The following is an 18,626-nucleotide window of genomic DNA, read 5'->3' on the forward strand; positions in this document are numbered from 1 at the left end:
CAAATTGTCGCGTAATCGATTAGATTCCATGCATTTTCTTCATATGCAAGATTGTATTAATTTTAGGCGTCACTCTGAATAGATTGTTCTTTACGTGCAGAATCACTCTGAACTTTGAATGGAAATTTCTTAACGTGTAGCTTCAGTCACTGCTCATGTTCGAAAGTAGTAAGTACTACATGTTCGAAAAGTTTTTTATTCATACCAAAAGTGTAGTAAACTTTGTGGATTTTGTTTTTGAGTAGATGCTACATGTAGTAAAGTTCAAAGTTTTTTATTCATACCACCCAATGTCGCTGGTGTTCCCTTTGTTCTCGCTCAGAAACATGTGTCAAACTGCATACATTTTCGCGTTGACATTTATTGCACCGCTTATCTCCACCAGCAAAAATGTTCCAACTGCGACGACAGCGACATTCTTCTTTTATGGTTTATTACTTCTATTGACAAAACCCGCACGGCAAATCCCCTCCAAAACGATAATTCGTCCGCTGGGGTGTGCTGCTGTCGTCATGATTATGGTTTCCGAAAGCAATGTCAAACCTAGGGGAACGACACTCGCAGGTTATCTCCATTTTAGGCCAAAAGTGAGCCGAAATGCAAAAAATGTTCATATGAGTCAAATTTCAAACGAAATAAATAAAATGAATAATAAAAATCGATAAAATCCGAAAAAAGCGGATGAAATCTGAAATAATTCATCGAATCGACAAAAATCGATGGGCACCCCTAAAACTCGAATGTCAAATTTTAGCGTTTATTTTATTTCGGTTTCACTTTTCGCGACTACGAAGCAAAAAAAGATTCTACAAAGCACTCGCACCAATAGATCGTTGCACCTTGACCTAACCTCGAAACTCCATATAAAAAATGTCAACAATTCCAGCAGTGAATGTCAACTCCATATAAAAAAAATCTAAACAATTCCAGCAGTGAGTGTCAAAGAGCAGGACAGTCAATTGAGCGTGATGAAAGAGGGACAGAGAAGGAGAATTTTTCGTGACGTCACCATGCACTCTTCTATGGAAAACCTCGTAAGGAACTGTCATCGTGTGCGTGAAAAAAAAACAAAAAATATCTTTTTCCTTGTTTTTCTCACAGAAAACTGAATCAGCAGCTTCGTAGTCGGAATTTGCCCGCTGTGGACGTTACATGGCAGCAAACGCAAAATTTCTACGGACGCGTGAAAGACAATCCCCTTCTGAGCTAAGCCTTCGGAACGGCCGAGGATTTGGTCCACCGTGCCAGCATCTCTGCCCCGCTAGTGCACAAGTTCGACCACCCACTCCAGCTGGTCAACCAAACCGCCTCGACGTGAGCGCACCGATCATCAAGGAACAACCGCAGGAGATCTACAACCATTCTAAGTTCAAGTTCCTCGGCATGGTCAAACGCTACACCGAGAAGGTATGCGAACCGCGACAGGCCTCCCAGCAGAAGGCAGCCTCCCTGAAAGAGCTCTCCTGGAAGAAAGCTAACGGCGTGGACACCACCGCTTAGCTGGCCGAGCGTCTACTGGACTACTACTTCCCGAAGTGCGAAGGCGACGATGAAGATGATTACGCTCTCATCTCGGTTAAAGCCTAGTATCCACATCCTAAGTAGAGCGGTCAAGTACAATTTGTTGCTAATTACCAAAGTAATTTTGATAGCTGAACCAGAATGAGCGAAGTGTCACTTTTACTTGCGGAATAATTGAGCGGCACATTTTTCCGTTTACGGAATAGTGACGAAATCAGCTCTACTTGTCAACTGGATACAGCTCAAGTAATTTGGACAGCTGAAGTATTTCTTGGCCATTACTTGTCCTATCCTTTTGCACAGTACTTACGAAGTGGATACTACCCATAAGGAAGATCCAGCCCTGCACACCGTAGGACGCCTCCAATAAAGTTTCCCGCAGGCATCTACTGCACCGTGTATGATAAAAAAAATTACAATTACAATTACCGTGTCCAAGCAAGTGAAATCCCTCACAAAACAAGGAAGATGTCAAGGAGTACGTCGTCACGCTGATTGCCGTCCTCCGCCTGACCCAGTACCTCAGCTTCCTGAACGACAAACGGCAACAGCAGGCCGTGGAAGATCAGTCCGCCCTGCTACCACCAGCAACAGCACCGCTCCCGCCTCCGCTTAAGCTAACGGAATGAATGTGCCATCGAAAAAATAGCTTTCAAACAAGAGTCTCAAGCATACTCCGAATGTGTTTCCTTGTCAATGATGATTTTTCGAGAGTTGTTCTGGATGCTCGCCGCTGAGGTTAGCGGAATAAGTTGCCAGTAATGGTAGAAAAAATCCTTGGTTCTGAATTTTCTTCCAAATAATATAGAGGGTCGTGGGTTCAAATCCCACCGGTCGAGTATCTTTTCGGGTTGAAAATTTTCTCGACTTCCCAGGGCATAAAGTATCATCGTACCTGTTACACGATATACGCATGCAAAAATGGTCATTGGCTTAGTAAGCTCTCAGTTAATTACTGTGGAAGTACTTGTACTCACAAGAACACTAAGCTGAGAAGCAGGCTCTGTCCCAGTGGGGACGTAACGCCAGACAGAAGAAGATTCATACAAAAAGCGTTTCGTCGGGGTGGGTGGGTGTCTAAAATGGTCATTTTTCGCGTTATGAAATTTGTGAATGTACCCTAACAATAACAAAGATGTGCTTTGAAATATTGATTTGCACGGGAGGAGCTTCTAAAAAGGGGCTTGTACCCTTTTAAGAAGGTACCTGGCAAGAGAAAGTTGCATGCATAGAAGTAATGCATTTTCTACTGTGATAGAGCAGTTTTTCCTTAAGGGGACGTATTATATATCTTCTTCTTCTTGGCATTACGTCCTCACAGGGACAGCGCCTGCTTCTCAGCTTCGTGTTCAATGAGCACTTTCACAGTTGTTAACTGAGAGCTTTCTTTGCCAAAGTAGCCTTTTTCGCATTCGTATATCGTGTGGCAGGTACGATGATACTCTATGCCCATGGAAGTCAAGAAAATTTCCATTGCGAAAAGATCCTGGACCGACCTAGACCTTCAGCATGGCTTTACTTTGTAACCGCGGACTCTAACCACTCGGTTAAGGAAGGCCCCGTATTATACCTGTCTAACCCATATCAAAATCTGTTTTAGCAAGCTCTGCTTGTCGTAGCATGTCCCAAAGTTACACTAGAGAGTAATCCCACTTCCGCTTGAAGTCCGGATCTACTAGAAGGTTGTGGTCACCAGGACTTGGAAAATAGTCGTCATCTACACGCTTAAATAAAAAAATACTAAAATGCTTAAAACTCATACTAAAATCATATTCGGTCCATTCACCCCATGAGATGCATATCTTTCCTTTATTCTTTCAAAGTATAAACGATATTTAAGAAGGGTAATGCATAATGGGGCAATATTATTTAGTTGCCGCTATATTTGTTTACATTTAAAAACGAAAGCCAGGAATATAAAAATCACATCAAGTAAAAATAAGATTGATAAAAAAAACATATTTATTTCGTTAAATAACAGTACACTATCGCTTTTTGAGTCCAACGACAATGCAGTGTTCCGACGTTACATATATTTATTGAACCCACAGTTGCATGTGTGTATCCTAGGTGTAATCGGAACGGAATCCTTGACTGAGTCCCGGTGAGTATTAAATACCTTCCGACTCGCTTCCCGGTATACAAGGGCGTTGGTGGACCTTCATCTGGATTCGCCAATTAGTTTAATTTGCCAGTCAAGGATGATTTGCAGAGTAGAAGATAAAATCCGCTAACATCCTCGGGAGCGTCTGCTTCGTCTGGCTTGGGGATCACATCCGGAAGGCTGAAATGAATCCAATGCTTCCTACATGGTCTCTTATTATTTACTGTAGTTTTTCTCACTTACTTGTGGGACCCTAGAGTATGTGGAATCATCGATGTATCGTATCACCAACGATTCTACGAAAAAATCTCGAATAAGTAGCCACATTTTGTTTTCGACACGAGCAGCAAGAGTTGAAACTGTAAAAGAAAATGGCCAAGTCCCATGTTTTGCTTATAATAGTCGAAAAGCATCGCAAATAATAATTTTCTAAAATGCATGGCGAAGTATAAAACATATGTGGATGGTGCATATTTCATATGCTGGGCAATGCATAAAATTAAAAAATGCAAGTACTGTAATAATTAACACCCTAATTAGTATTTTCGAAGTTCTCCGTGTAAATCGGTAAAATTTTGCATATTGCAACTGCAAGGCTACCATACAACCAACGAAGGATTTTCGTGATACGCAGCGGCCACTGGCTCTTGTTTACTATAGGCCTATTCAAATGACGTTTCAAAACAGCTGATCGGGAAGCTCTTTGACAGTTCTTCTATGAAAATGACAGCTTCGTGTATGCACCGGTACTCCACCGATGTAAACAAATGCATAGACGGACCTGTCACATGAAAAGGCCTATCGTGGGGAAGAAACGTCAATTTTCATGACTGATACGAAAACACCAACACAGACAAAGCAAAGATTTCGATATGTATTTGGCGATTTTCAATAGGATATAAAGCTCATTAGGGCCCATTCACAAATTTCATAACGCTGAAGGGGGTGAGTGGGTGTCCTCGTTCTGTTACGGCTCATACAAAATTTGTAAAATGTTCATACAAAAAGCGTTACAAGGGGGTGGGTGGGTATCGAAAATGGCTATTTTTAGCGTTATGAAATTTGTGAATGGGCCCTTAAATGAGATTTTTGGGATAATTTAGGATTTTGTCGATTATTATCATTTTACTGTGAAAATTACTCAGCAGAAAACACAAAATTAGTAAAAACTATAAAAAACCTTGATAATCGATCAAATGTGCAAAATCCGATAAAATGAATTTAATCTGGAGATAACTTAGAAAATCAAATGAAATAGGGTCGTATCGCACGAAAATTAAAACGAAATTGATTAGTGTCGTTCTGAGAGAGACTCGCGAAGAGGAAAAATATCAACGTCATAGGGTTCATTCATTTATTTCATAACGCTGAAATTGGCCATTTTGGGCACCCACCCACCCCCTTGTAACGCTTTTTGTATGAATGTTATTCAATTGTTGTATGGGTCGTAACATCGCTAGGACACCCACCCACCCCCTCTAGCGTTATGAAATTTGTGAATGGGCCCATATGCAGCCCAGATTCCCCTCTCACGAAACGTCAAATGCAGCCCACCGTTTTTATGGCTGAAAAAGTGAAAAGTATTGTATTAACATAGTAGCAATCGCCCTAACTCTAGGTGTTACTATCATAGCAACCGCCCTCTGTTATTTTTCCTAACAAGCAATTCCATCCCAATACTCCAACCAGTTAAGACGTGTTATCAATAAAGCTAGTTTGTTCGTTACGTTACGTGTTCGTGTCTTCACTACAAACGAGCCAAGACCCTCAACAGGTTATGGGCACCACGCAGAAGGATCTCGCTCATGGAATCCCGCAATTTCGCGGAAATATTGGAGGATACGAAAATTGGAGCTACCGTGTCAGGCTTTTCCTGGAAGCGGCCGGAGTCTCGGAGGTGCTAACGGAAGATGTGCCGGAACAAGCAGCTGAGAGGACGAAATTCGTTGAAAAGGATCGTAAGGGAAAAGCGCTGTTGGTTAGCTGCCTGGCGGACGACTGTCTGGAGGTAGTTCGCGAAAAGACGACAACTAAGCTGATGTGGGAAAGTTTGGAGGTAACATACGCTAAGAAGTCCGTTGCCAGCCAGACTCTCATCCGGAAGCAACTAGCGCGCCTCCGTATGAAGAACGGAATCGACATGAGAAGCCATTTTCTGGAGTTCGATGGATTGGTAAGAAAGCTGAAGACGGCCGGCGCGACTTTGGTGGAGACAGATCTGGTGTCGCAGCTTTTCTTAACGTTACCTGATACCTACGACCCACTTGTAACGGCTTTGGAGAACGTGGCTGAGAAAGAGTTAACGCTGGATTTCGTCAAGCAACGGTTATTAGCAGAAGAATCAAAACGGACTGATCGCCAGGAAGAATTCGAAGAGGTGAAACCGGCAGCGTTTACTGGCCATGGGCACAAGCAAAAGAAACAGCAAAAGTTCAACGGAAAGTGCCACGGATGCGGTAGGCGGGGTCATTACAAGAAAGATTGCCGTCTACAAAGCAAAAGTGAAGCAAATTCAGTTGTGAAGAATGCGGTGAGTTTCATGGCGGATGTGGACCCATGTAGACGCAAGAGAGCCGGAAGGATCGTTTTCAAATTAGATTCCGGATGCAGTGATCACTTGGTAAGTGAAAGCTCCGTATTTGCAAACCTGCGCAAGTTGGACGATCCGGTAGAAATTAAAGTTGCAAAGGAAGGCCAAGCAATGATAGCCAAGACGATCGGAGAAATCAACGCTGTTAGTAACCGAGGAGTGCCGTTTAACGTCAAGAATGTTCTACTCGTGCCAGACTTAAGGGAGAACTTAATGTTGGTCAAGAAAATGACGAAAGCTGGTATCGATGTGCTGTTCTCCGGAGATACGGCAGTTTTGAAGAAGAACGGAAGCGTGCTGGCAACTGGATACCTTAAAGGCAACTTGTTCGAGATAGAGCTGTTTCTACAGGATCGTTGTGCAAATATGTGTGACGTCGATACCGGAAAACTGTGGCATCGCAGATTAGGCCATATCAGCCAACAAGGACTTGAAACGATGGCCCGAAATGGTGAATTAAAAGGAATGAGGAAAGCACCCAAGATCGGCATCTGCGAAGCATGTATCCAAGGTAAGCAATGTAGGGAACCTTTTAATGGAACCAGAATCCGAGCAACTCGCCCCCTTGAGAGAATCCATTCGGATGTGTGTGGGCCTATCGACCCTGCAGCATGGGACGGGTCCCGATATTTTGTTAGCTTCATTGATGACTACAGCCACTTTGGAATGATCTATCCGATAAAAAGAAAATCCGAAGTTTTTGTGAAGTTCAAAGAATATGAAGCAGCAGTGACAGCGATGATTGGCAAGCCGATTTCGCGGATGACGGTGGATCAAGGACGGGAGTATTTTTCAACTGATCAGAAAAACTACTACAAGCAGAAAGGTATCCAAGTAGAACCCACGGTGGCGTACACGCCACAACAAAATGGTGTTGCGGAGCGGTTCAACCGAACACTTGTAGAGAGAATCCGTTCAGTCCTCATCGATTCACTGGTACCGAAAAACTTATGGTCCGAAGCAGCCCTGGCGTGCGTCTATCTTTTGAATCGAAGCCCTACGTCAGCCTTGCCAAGTGGTGTATCTCCGGCGGAGCTGTGGTTCAACTCCAAACCAAATTTAGATAAATTACGGATCTTCGGATGCAAAAGTTTTGCATGGATACCGGCGCAGAATAGGAAGAAGCTGGATCCGAAAAGCCGCGAAATGGTGATGATTGGTTATGCCCCTAATGGCTACCGGCTATGGGACAAGAAATCGAGGAAGATAATCATTGCGAGGGACGTTAAGTTTGATGAGAATTCGTTTCCATACGCTGACATTGAGAACATGAAGCCTGAAATAGATGTGCCATTGCTAGTTCGGTTCCCTTCCGAGCAAGAGGGGGAAGGTGAAGTTGAAGTCGAGGCGGAAACGGAAAGCGAAGCCCAGAACGAAGATGTTGCTGTCCCTGATAATCATGAGCAAGTCGATGCTCGTGAAAGTGAACCGGAAGAAGAGTTCAGCGACGCGCTCCCTCTGCAAACAGAACGACCGCTACAAGAGTCGAGGCACAGCGGACGGGAGCGCAGGTTACCCGGTAAGTTGTTAGATTACTTAACTGGGTATAGAGCAACTTCTGCCAGTTTACTTCTACCAGATGCCCCCGAGACATTCGCTGAAATCAATGGCCGCCCCGATCGAAAAGTCTGGCTGAAAGCGGTGGAAGACGAGCTTCGTTCGATGGATGAGAATCACGTGTGGTACTTCACGAGCTGTCCGGCAGGTGTTAAACCGCTGAAGTCAAAATGGATTTTCCGAGTGAAGGAGGACGTGAACGGTCAGCCAGTACGATATAAAGCCCGACTGGTTGTTAAAGGTTTTCTTCAAAAACAAGGACTGGACTATGACGAAATATTTGCGCCCGTTGCAAAGTTAACCACAATTCGGATCATACTGTCAGCCGGCATCCATCAAGGTTTTCATTTCCATCAAATGGACGTGAAAACGGCTTTCCTGCATGGAGAATTGAAGGAAACGATTTTCATGGAAATTCCAGATGGCGTCGATGCACCACCAAACACTGTATGTCGATTAGTCAAGTCACTATACGGGTTGAAACAATCCCCGCGTTGTTGGAACGAGAAGTTCAACCAGAAGCTGTTAGAACTAGGATTCAAACGATCAATGCACGACTATTGTTTATATAGAATACGTTTATCGCAAGTGTCAAATATTGAAAAGATGTTGAATCGTTTCCAAATGTCGGATTGCAATCCAGTTAAAACACCACTTGAAAAAGGATTTTTGCTGCACGAAGATGGAGAATCTACAAATGAACCGTATCGTGAACTGCTGGGTACCATAATGTATATAATGCTGTGTACCAGACCAGACCTGTGTTTTCCCGTTAGTTATCTGGGGCGTTTTCAACAGAAACCTTCATCATCTCACTGGAAAGGTTTGAAAAGAGTGGTACGCTACCTGAAGGGAAGGAAGTCAAGGCATTTGGAGTTTAAGCGAAACAATGATGCGGAAATTTTGATCGGTTATGCAGACGCTGACTGGGCATCGGATACTTTGGACAGGAAGTCGGTGAGCGGCTATGTGTTTGAGGTGTTTGGCAATCTGGTGTCTTGGTCAAGCAAGAAGCAGACTACAGTTGCTACTTCGTCCAGCGAAGCTGAATATGTAGCTTTGAGTTCCGCAGCGTCAGAAGGAATATGGATAGCAGGGGTACTTGAAGATCTACAACTGAAGCAAAAGGACGAAGCCTTCGTTATTTACGAAGATAATCAAGGATGTATCGGAATGGCCCGGAACTTTGAATCGAAACGATCGAAACACATCGACATAAAGCATCATTTCTTGCGTGATCATATTGCGAATGGACGTCTGAAGGTTGAACATGTTGCAACTCAGCATCAGCTAGCAGATATGTTTACGAAGCCAATGGATCAGAAACGACTAGATGAGCTATGCTGCCAAATTGAAATGGCCGATTGAGAGGGGGTATTAACATAGTAGCAATCGCCCTAACTCTAGGTGTTACTATCATAGCAACCGCCCTCTGTTATTTTTCCTAACAAGCAATTCCATCCCAATACTCCAACCAGTTAAGACGTGTTATCAATAAAGCTAGTTTGTTCGTTACGTTACGTGTTCGTGTCTTCACTACAAACGAGCCAAGACCCTCAATATATTGTGTTCAAAGTAAACTCTTATTAAAAACCTCAGTCGGCGGAGCAGTTTTTTCCAAAGTTGCTGATAAATCTAAGCAGAAGATCAATTATTTCTAATGTCTGCTACGTTTGCTGGCATGAAATTTCACTCAAACGGCTATTTATGATTCGATGTGATGCAAACTCAATCATTTTTTGCTGAGAGGTTCACGTGAGGATTTGAACAGCATGCGCATAATTGGTATAAACACAAAGCGGAATAAGAAAAAAACTCAGCAATCACAGAAAAAGAAGACCGTCTTCGCGAGTCTCGTCTCAGGTGTCGTTCCCCTAGTTCATACACACTAAATCACGATTTGCTTGTTCGGTAATTTTTAATACTGGGTACGAATTGTAAATCATAAAAAATACTGAACTTTCAGCTTTTTGATTGATAACTTCTGACGTTCAGTACACAGCCAATTCAGATTACCGACCCCAGTAAAATTTTACTGGGTTTTGGAACTACGGTTTTTTCGGTAATTTTTACGATTACCGAAAAAACCCAGTAAACCAAAATATGTTTTGATTGATGGAAATTACTGACTTAGTCAGTAAAATTTTAGAGTGTTTTTACTGGCTTTCCAGTTTCCCATGCTTCATGCTTTGCTTCTCCGGATACTGTTTTTTTTTTTCAGAAATCAATACAAATTAAACCCCAATCGATATGGACATCGACATGCATTTTTCGTGAGAATAAACCTATACGGTATGCTCATATCTCAGTGGAAGTAATTGAAAAATGTGTGACAAAATCATTATTTGGTTGGTTTACATACAAGAGGCAAACTCAATGATGCAGATTAATTTACCTCTTGTATGGAAACCAACCGAATTTACCAACGTAAGCAGTTAAATCGTGCTGAGCCTTCTTGGTTGCTTAAAATGGTTGAGTTTCTCACTAAATTTCGACTACTTACCACGAGAAAGCGCAAAATAGGTACAGGAAAAATTTGTTTGCCAAAGCCGTATCTCCCGGCGCTTGACGATTTTACAGTAGGAGATTCTCATTTGACACTTTCCCGCATGCGCATCAGTTTGTTTTGATTGGATTTTGACGACAAGTCAATAAAAAACATCAACAACTAAATAGTCTGTAATTGTTTTTACTGACTTTTTGGCCTGTTCGGTAATGTTGCAAAATTGGGTTGACAGCTACCGTAGTTCAGTAAAAAGTAAAAATTATTACTGAACGTCAGAAGTTATCAATCAAAAAGCTGAAAGTTCAGTATTTTTTATGATTTACAATTCGTACCCAGTATTAAAAATTACCGAACAAGCAAATCGTGATTGAGTGTGTAATAAAACATAGAAGAAGAATGTCGCTGGCGTCGCAGTAGGAACATCTTTTGCTGGCGGAGATAGGCGGGGCTATAAATGTCAACGCGAAAATGTATGCAGTTTGACACTTATGTACCCAACATGTTTCTGAGCGAGAACAAAGGGAACACCAGCGACATTATTCTTCTATGGTTTATTATTTCTATTGTTTTTACACTTCATGCGAGATAAAAGAATGAGTATTTTTTACCCATCTCATGATTGTAAAACTTCCCCATTTTATGACAGAAATGATTGCTATTCGATTATGGGTATTTTTTTACCCATTAAGGCCGGTTTGCTACTGACAAGAAAAAGAATCGCCTATCTCGATGCGTGGAAAATTTCCACGACAATGCATGACAAAGTATAAAATGAAATAGCTGAATGCTTATTTCATAATCTTCAGAATGCATAAAATAGGATTATATTATAAATATAATAATTATCACGCTAATTAGTATTTTCGTTTTTAACCGTGTAGCTTTACTTTTGTCGAATGTTAAATATCTAACACTGTTCGCGTTTCCGTGTGACAACTTTTTAGACTCACATAGAGATGCGAATCGTTATTTTTATAAGTTTTTTTTTTCTATTGTTTGTTTAAATTCAAATGAGTGTGTAGCTATTTGTTTTGAATCTGAATCTATAAAAAATCAAATAAAATTTATTTATTTATTTAATTTATTTAATCAAAAACTTAGGAATCATAACAAGTTCTCAAACAAAAACAACGAAAGTAGTTGATTGTTTTTCGTAAATTTCAAGTTTTAAATACCTCCCGCCTGCAGTATTTTTTGGTGTGAACGGAAAAATTATGTAATTGAAAAAGCTATGCATTCAGGAAAAGTACAATTCAAACCAGTAAGCAGTAAATCGCACCAACCCATCGAGTGTCGCTTCTGTCGGACCACGGCGACCAATGTAAGTGTGGATCTGTTCCAGCATGGCCTCGCTCAAAAGGCGGAGAAGTGCTTCTATCTTTCGGTGAGATTAATGCGATGAAATTCTCTTTGGAAGTTCTTCATCATGAGTCATTTCAGATTGATCCAACCGATCCACTGCCCAAGAAGATCTGCCACCAGTGTAAAGCTTCTCTCTGCGCAGCGTATGCCTTTGGGGAGAAGGCCCGGCTTGTGGAGAAGGAACTGAAACTGAAATACGGGGAAGCCACGGACGAGGATTTCTTGAATGTCGAATACCTCCAGGACGAGGTCCCATTTGAGTACCTAACGTACGAATCGGATCCGGTTGGATTAGCACTGGAGAAACTGAAGGACACTGCAATAGTTATTAAGAAAGTTCCACCCAAAGAAGTTCCGATTGAGCGATTGCAGGAATCGAAGCGAATGGATGGGAGTCCAGATAGCGATGAAGATTGTGATAAGGGAGAACCGGCAAGAAAGTACAGAAAATTCGAGGGGGAAATCGTTATCAACCTGACTGGACCTGTGCCTTGCATTTGCATGTGCTGTTCAAAAACGTTTTCCTCCAAGGAAGAACTCTTGAAGCATAAGGATGTATGCGGTGAGGACAGTTACATTTGCCGAAAGTGCTGTACAATTTGTGACAGCCTGGCGGCCCTGAAGAAGCACCAGCAGACGCACTACGATTACAAGTACAAGCACAAATGCCCATCATGCGAGCAAATCTTCAGGAACACCTTCGCCTTGGACAATCACCGATCGAAGGATCACGGCGAGGACATTGAAGAGCGAGGATATGTTTACCGGTGCTGCGATAAAGAGTTCCGCACCAGGAAAGCACTCCACGAGCATGCCGAAATACACGCAGAGCCACCGCTTGAATGCGCCGTTTGTGGTATCAAGTCCAAGAATAAGCACACCCTGAGGCTGCACCTCCGGATACACGAAGACTATCGGCCGTACGTTTGCCAGGACTGCGGGATGGCCTTCAGAAAGAAGAATATGCTTTTCCAACATTCGCAAATGCACGCTGGAGTGCAGCTTCTCAGGTGTGATTACTGTCCGAAGCAGTTTGGTAAGAAGGAGTCGTTGAAGAACCACTGCCAGCGGTATCACCCGAGTGAATCGATGGACTTTAAAGGCCTTAAACTGGGACAGACCCGGAAAAGGATAGCGCAGGATCATTCGTACCAAGGTGAGGTCGGAAGGGAGGAAGAGGTCAAAACGGTTGAATAATGAATGATCGTCAAACAAAGTTTGAATGTTTGAAAGTACTCTTTTATTGAACTTTTACAATGGCCTCTTTGAAGTTAAGTCCCCTCATCAGATCTTGAATTTTTGCCATAGGTCTAAAGTACGGACCGCAGGGTCGGTCCCAGGTCTCTTCTTAGAGACTTGGTCTCTATTTTTAATTCTCAGTTTTTAAAGTAAGTCTTTAAAAATACTCTATTTCAAATGGAAGGTCTCTAAAATCTCTTCTTTAATAAAGTTGATCTCTAAAGTCACTTCTTTTTCCTTCCCCTTGCAGTTAATTCTGGTCCAAAATACCTAACCAGAATTTTCTACAAAATGCTGTTCTTGGATATCCTTAAGGGATTTTTCCTCCAATTCTAGCTTTCCATCCATTTCCAGTAGTTAATTCAGCAGATTTTTTTTTATCTTTTTAATTATTGAAGAGGAGCAATTTTTTTTACGAAATACGACCTCTAATGCGAAGGACCCCATCCGTATTTCCTCCCATCTTTCCCTTTCCCATTGGATAGACGATGAAATTCGCGAGGAACTTATCTCTGGAGCCGGACTAAATAACAAGAATTGTTTAATTCAAAGACTTTGTATTACACTTTCACAATAGCCTTACCAACGTTTTGTCCCCTCATCATATCTATAAAGGCTTGAGGCATGCTCTCGAAACCATCGGTAACCGTTTCCCTGTACTTGAGCTTTCCCTCTTGGATCCACTTCAAGTTTTGCTCGATTCCTTCGAACCACTTGTCCGTCCAGCGATGAACGCTGAAACCTTCCTGCACCAGCTGTTTCCAAACGAAGTCTCTTTGCGGGTCCTCCACCTGCATTGGATTCCCATTGTACATGGAGATCGTTCCACAAACGGCGATCCGGCCACGGAGGTTCATCTGCTTCCGCACAGTTGCCGCAATCTGGCCTCCAACATTGTCGAAGTAGCAGTCCACACCCTCGGGAGCCGCTTCCTTCAGTTCCTTCCCGACATCTGCCGTTTTGTAATTGATCGCAGCGTCGAACCCGATCTCCCTCAACCATTGGCACTTTTCGTCCGATCCGGCGATTCCCACCACACGGCAACCCTTGATCTTCGCAATCTGGCCCACGATGCTTCCAACGGCTCCGGCCGCCCCGCTGACCACCACCGTTTCGCCCTCCTTGGGACGACAAATTTCCAAAAATCCGAAATACGCCGTATTGCCCACGGTGCCAAGCGTTCCGATGCCCAGCGATCGCGGCAAGGTTCCAAAATCTGGCAGCACGTATGGCTTCCTGGTCTCGATCCCGGTCGGATTACATATGGCGTAGGTTCGCCATCCAAACTGGCCAAACACGTACGCCCCCACGGGGAAGTCCGCATGTTTGCTCTCGATCACCTGCGCGATCTGGCCGCCGATCATGACCGAACCCACCGGATAGGACAGGATGTAGATGCGCATGTACGGGTCCACGCTCAGGTATTCCGCTTTGGCGAGGAATTCTGCGAGATAGAGTAGATTATTAGGGAAGTATGGTCTTAGTTCACAGTTATGAATCAACTAAGGGTAAATTTCAAGAAGGAAATATGATCAAAAATCGTAGCGACGATCTACAAGTCCGATTAACCTCTCCAACACTGAAGCATATGATTTTGTTCATGAATACTACAGATTTATGGTTCACGTAGGTAAAATTTGTTCTGCGTAAATGCAACTGTATTCGATGAGATATTCTTCGTTTAATCCAACACTGATCCATACATCTAAGGGTTATCCATAACTGTGGGGCGACTGTACACCATAAAGAAACATACCTCCATCCTTGATCGCGGGCATTACTTCCTCCTCGAGCCGAAAGTCCTCCAGCTTGGGTTCGCCATCGAAGGCACGAGCGTAGATCCACTTCTTCGCGGTGTATTTCGCCATTTCGACTGACGAGAGACGTCTATTTAGAGACAATTCTCGATTACTTTTTCAAATCGACGTAAGTAACTTTTATACGGTTTTGAGAAAATTAATTAGGAAAAATCACAATCTATCTTCTAAAACTGTTTTAAAATTAATCACCTTTTTAAAAATGTTTTGCCGTGTACTTCGCTCAAATTTTGCATACACTCAGCTCAAGTTCAAAAACTAGGTAGTTTCTATTATTTCCTACTAAAATAATTATAAGAAAATGATAAGCCGTTTCATTCAGTTACTTTCGACGTTTTTCTACCAGTGTAAAATCGGCTCAAGTAGTGTTTTGTTTTGATTCGTGGTTAAGTCACTTTGTCTCTCCATACAGCGGGGCGGCGAAAGTAGTGGTTAGGTTGCGAAAGTTGAAAATGTTACTTTCGTCGTTTCGTAAATTCGGAAATTAAACGTTCTAAAAGTGAAAAGTTGAGTTGGTACAGAGCGGTACGTGTAGAATTCCGCCTGCTTAACACGTAGGATCGATAAAGTAAGTTTGTATACTTTTTTGACTTGAGTCTGTATGAATAAGTTTTCGAGAATTGGTTGTTGCTTGATAACGATATCAGCTCAAAAAAGAAACCGTAGACATCGAACGCAGGATGATAACTGGAATGATGCTTTTTGTTAATGAGATTAAAATGGGCTTTGTAAATATTGAATGTTATTCACTTTCGTTTAAATAGACAATTTTGTTTTCTTGTAAAAAATATATTCACACAGTTCGATTGACTCTAGAAATTGAAAAAGCGGATCGTAATCTGTTGTTGTACGCAGAATGCAGGAATGAACAGTGTGTGTAAATTATTCTGAGCGTGCTTCATATCACACGATAGTAGGGGAAAGTGGAATAAGATCGACACCTACACTGAATTGAAACATGCATTGAAGTAATACCACGAACAAGTTATAACCATGATTGGGTTATCATGAACAGTTTATATTGCGGCGCTTAAGTATATTAAATCCACATCCAGCGGCGGCGGTAACGCGCAGAAGATATGCGCGCAATTCAAACGCAACGTCAAAATTCAAGTAGGCTTGGATTTTTTCGTCCTTCAAGGACACAAATGTTTCAAATTTGCTAAATCTAAAACATTTGGTGATTTTTTATTAGAGAGACTTTTAGCCCGAGGCTGGTTCGTCTCTGTGGAATTTTGTTATACATAATTACAAAATCATTTTGTTGAATTGTTTTTCAATTTGTTTTTTACAGCTCATGGAAAACTTTTCTCCTCGTTCTGGCAATTCTGTGGAATGCAAATCTGTAGAGAGTAGCTAAGACGTCTGTCTTTGGTAGTGGTTAAAAAGGATCTAATTTATCACATGCCGCTGTGGGGAAAAATGTTTTACAGTGAAACAGTTAAAGGCTCAAACGCAATGATAGCGGAACGGCAACGGAATGCGGAACCGGTTCGCCAGTATGAATCACAACATCTCGACTGAGCTGACAACGAATGAAATTGGATCAACACTGAGTCGACAAGCTGATCATAGTTCATGCTGGCGAACCGGTTCCGCATTCCGTTGCCGTTCCGCTATCATTGCGTTTGGGCCTTAAGGCTCGAACGCAATGATAGCGGAACGGCAACGGAATGCGGTACCGGTTCGCCAGGATTAATCACACCATCTGGGTTGAGCTGACAACGAATGAAATTGAACTAACACTGAGTCGACAAGCTTGTTGTAGTTCATGGTGGCGAACCGGTTCCGCTTTCCGTTGCCGTTCCGCTATCATTGCGTTTGGGCCTTTAGGCGGAAAAGGTAGGAATATCCATTCTCTATGTTCCACGGGCCCTCCAAGCTTGTCAACCACATATACATGAACCGTGGTCAACATGATTTTGACACTTTTGGGAAAATGACACTTTTGGGAAATCTGACAGTTTTGGGTTGTTCACGTTAACTTATAACTACTCATTAACGTGGGTTTAAGCTGGGTAAGGTGCACTGAGGAAAGCAAACGTAAGACTGTCATAAGATTTGCTTATGGAATTACGACACAAGAAAAATCTTTGAAATTCATAAGACCATCGTATGGTTTTCGGCAGATGTTGTTTCCATAATACACTTCGAAGGAATTTCGTAAGATGATCTTATGAACCATCATTGACTTGATAACAAAATCCATAGATAGTCTTATGAATTACGTTCTGAACCATTCTTGGTTCCATAAGACTGTCTTGTGTAATTTGAGCTTTAAATTATAAATTTCAATGAATGAATAATACTAATCCGCGTTAAAAAATAGGTTAACCAACTTGGGAAAATCAAATTTTCATCCATTTTGTCACGCCGCAATTCGATCAAAGCACTTTACTGTAAGCATTAGAATCGATTTGCGATACAACAAAATGGATGAAAATTCGATTTTCTCTAGTTGGCTAACCTATTTTGAACGCAAAGAAGTATATCATAGCAGCGAAACATCATTGAGAAAAGTTGTGAAGAACGCCTGAATTGTTGCAGGTTTACGTTAGGGGCGGATTAATGGATGAGGGGGGTTTGTGATTTCTTACGCGTCATACAAATTGTTTTGAATTTTCATTCCCAAATCTTATTGTTTGGATCCAATTCCTTAATCTGTTCGAAAGAAAGTGTTAGTTACAGCGGAATTGATGATAAATAGAAAATATTTACCCTTTGATGCATTAGAAACGGAGTCAGCCAACGACAAATCAGCAAACACGTCCATTTCGGAAGCCATATTGAATTTCTGCTAGTGAAATGAGAAAATTTCCCTCACGTGGTTCTTCACAATGATGAGCAATGGGGTTCATAAGCGTTCTTATGACATTGACAATTGATTGTTATGAAAAAATTACACTTGTCTTATGAATCTCAATCTCGTCGAATGAAATACACAAGTGTCTTATGAACCAACAAAAAAAATAATAAAAAACGCGTTCATTAGTGTGATCTTATGAAAATCATGCGAGAATTTTGCCTCAGTGTATGAGTAAAAAATTGTGTAAACCACTAAATAAAAGGAGAAACCATCTTCAACGTGTTTTTGTTGTGAGCTACGGGAAGATCGTCTTTTGATGGCCCCCTGCTATGTTCTACATACGTTTGTTTTTTGTATTATTGCACTACTCTCATAAAAATTGAGATCCGGCTGGTAGGAGCACTAGTTTGAGGTTGGAAAACCAGGATATGTGAGGTTAGTTTCATTGGAACTTTCGCCTGAGCGATTTTTGCGCTTGAATAAAACACGCTTCGGGACATTCTCCGCTGCCCCTAAAAATACCATTGGATAGATAAATGAATTCTCTTCCATTGGATCTCATTCAATTTCACACATAAGTGAAGTAAGCGGTGAAAATAAATATTTTGTTCCGAATGTTTTGAAACCATGAATGAGTTCGACATTGCTCTCGTCAACCATCATCATGACGACAGCAGCACACCCCACCGGACGAATTGTCGTATTGGGAGCGAATAGATGTCAAGGCTTGCTGAGATACTTCTTCAACACTCCTCCTCAAGCCGCAGAGATTCCCATCATCTGACGACACTCTTCAAACTTCGTCCGCTGCAGTGGTTTGGTAAGGCCATCGGCAACTTGCTCCTCCGTGCCAACGTACGCTAGTTGTACCACACCACGGCTCAGTGCGTCCTTGATGAAGTGGTGGCGTATATCGATATGCTTCGTGCGAGGATTATACCCACCATTCTTAGCGATTGCGATGCAGCTTTGGTTGTCGCAACGGATTTCTATGGGATCGTCGTTGTTGTCCAGTAGCGCCGAAAGTCCACGCCACCATGATGCTTCCTGTACAGCGGCTGATACGGACATGTACTCCGCTTCACAGGTAGATAATGCAACCGTGGGTTGCTTCTTGCACATCC

The 18,626-nt window shown here is 42.2% G+C and overlaps 2 protein-coding genes across 3 annotated transcripts; one reads left to right on the forward strand and one right to left on the reverse strand.

Moving 5' to 3' along the window:
* The first annotated feature begins 11,316 nt into the window (after window positions 1–11,316).
* Window positions 11,317–12,875, forward strand: LOC5574720 (zinc finger protein 567). Its single transcript, XM_001655252.2, has 2 exons — window positions 11,317–11,662; window positions 11,719–12,875. The coding sequence occupies exons 1-2, from the start codon at window positions 11,510–11,512 to the stop codon at window positions 12,835–12,837; spliced, it is 1,272 nt and encodes a 423-aa protein (XP_001655302.1). The 5' UTR covers window positions 11,317–11,509; the 3' UTR covers window positions 12,838–12,875.
* A 510-nt stretch (window positions 12,876–13,385) lies between these two features.
* Window positions 13,386–15,577, reverse strand: LOC5574724 (prostaglandin reductase 1). Of its 2 annotated transcripts, none has more exons than XM_021839029.1 (4): window positions 15,447–15,577; window positions 15,319–15,383; window positions 14,636–14,782; window positions 13,386–14,323 (listed from the first exon to the last, which is right to left on the reverse strand). In XM_021839029.1, the coding sequence occupies exons 3-4, from the start codon at window positions 14,745–14,747 to the stop codon at window positions 13,440–13,442; spliced, it is 996 nt and encodes a 331-aa protein (XP_021694721.1). In that variant the 5' UTR covers window positions 14,748–14,782; window positions 15,319–15,383; window positions 15,447–15,577; the 3' UTR covers window positions 13,386–13,439. The 2 variants fall into 2 exon arrangements, with proteins under 2 accessions (XP_021694721.1, XP_021694722.1); XM_021839030.1 differs by having other exon boundaries at window positions 15,319–15,394; window positions 15,447–15,570.
* Between the last annotated feature and the right edge of the window lie 3,049 nt (window positions 15,578–18,626).

Source organism: Aedes aegypti, chromosome 1 (assembly GCF_002204515.2).
Source record: "Aedes aegypti strain LVP_AGWG chromosome 1, AaegL5.0 Primary Assembly, whole genome shotgun sequence".
NCBI classification, from domain to species: Eukaryota; Metazoa; Arthropoda; class Insecta; order Diptera; family Culicidae; genus Aedes; species Aedes aegypti.

What these genes read in the sequence shown, in the direction of transcription:
- LOC5574720 (XM_001655252.2), top strand. Translation starts at nt 11,510, where the DNA reads ATGCATTCAGGAAAAGTACAATTCAAACCAGTAAGCAGTAAATCGCAC. An exon ending in AGAAGTGCTTCTATCTTTCG is followed by an intron (nt 11,663 to 11,718) that starts GTGAGATTAATG and finishes GAGTCATTTCAG; the next exon opens with ATTGATCCAACCGATCCACT.
- LOC5574724 (XM_021839029.1), bottom strand. Translation starts at nt 14,747, where the DNA reads ATGGCGAAATACACCGCGAAGAAGTGGATCTACGCTCGTGCCTTCGAT. An exon ending in GCCCGCGATCAAGGATGGAG is followed by an intron (nt 14,324 to 14,635) that starts GTATGTTTCTTT and finishes TCTATCTCGCAG; the next exon opens with AATTCCTCGCCAAAGCGGAA.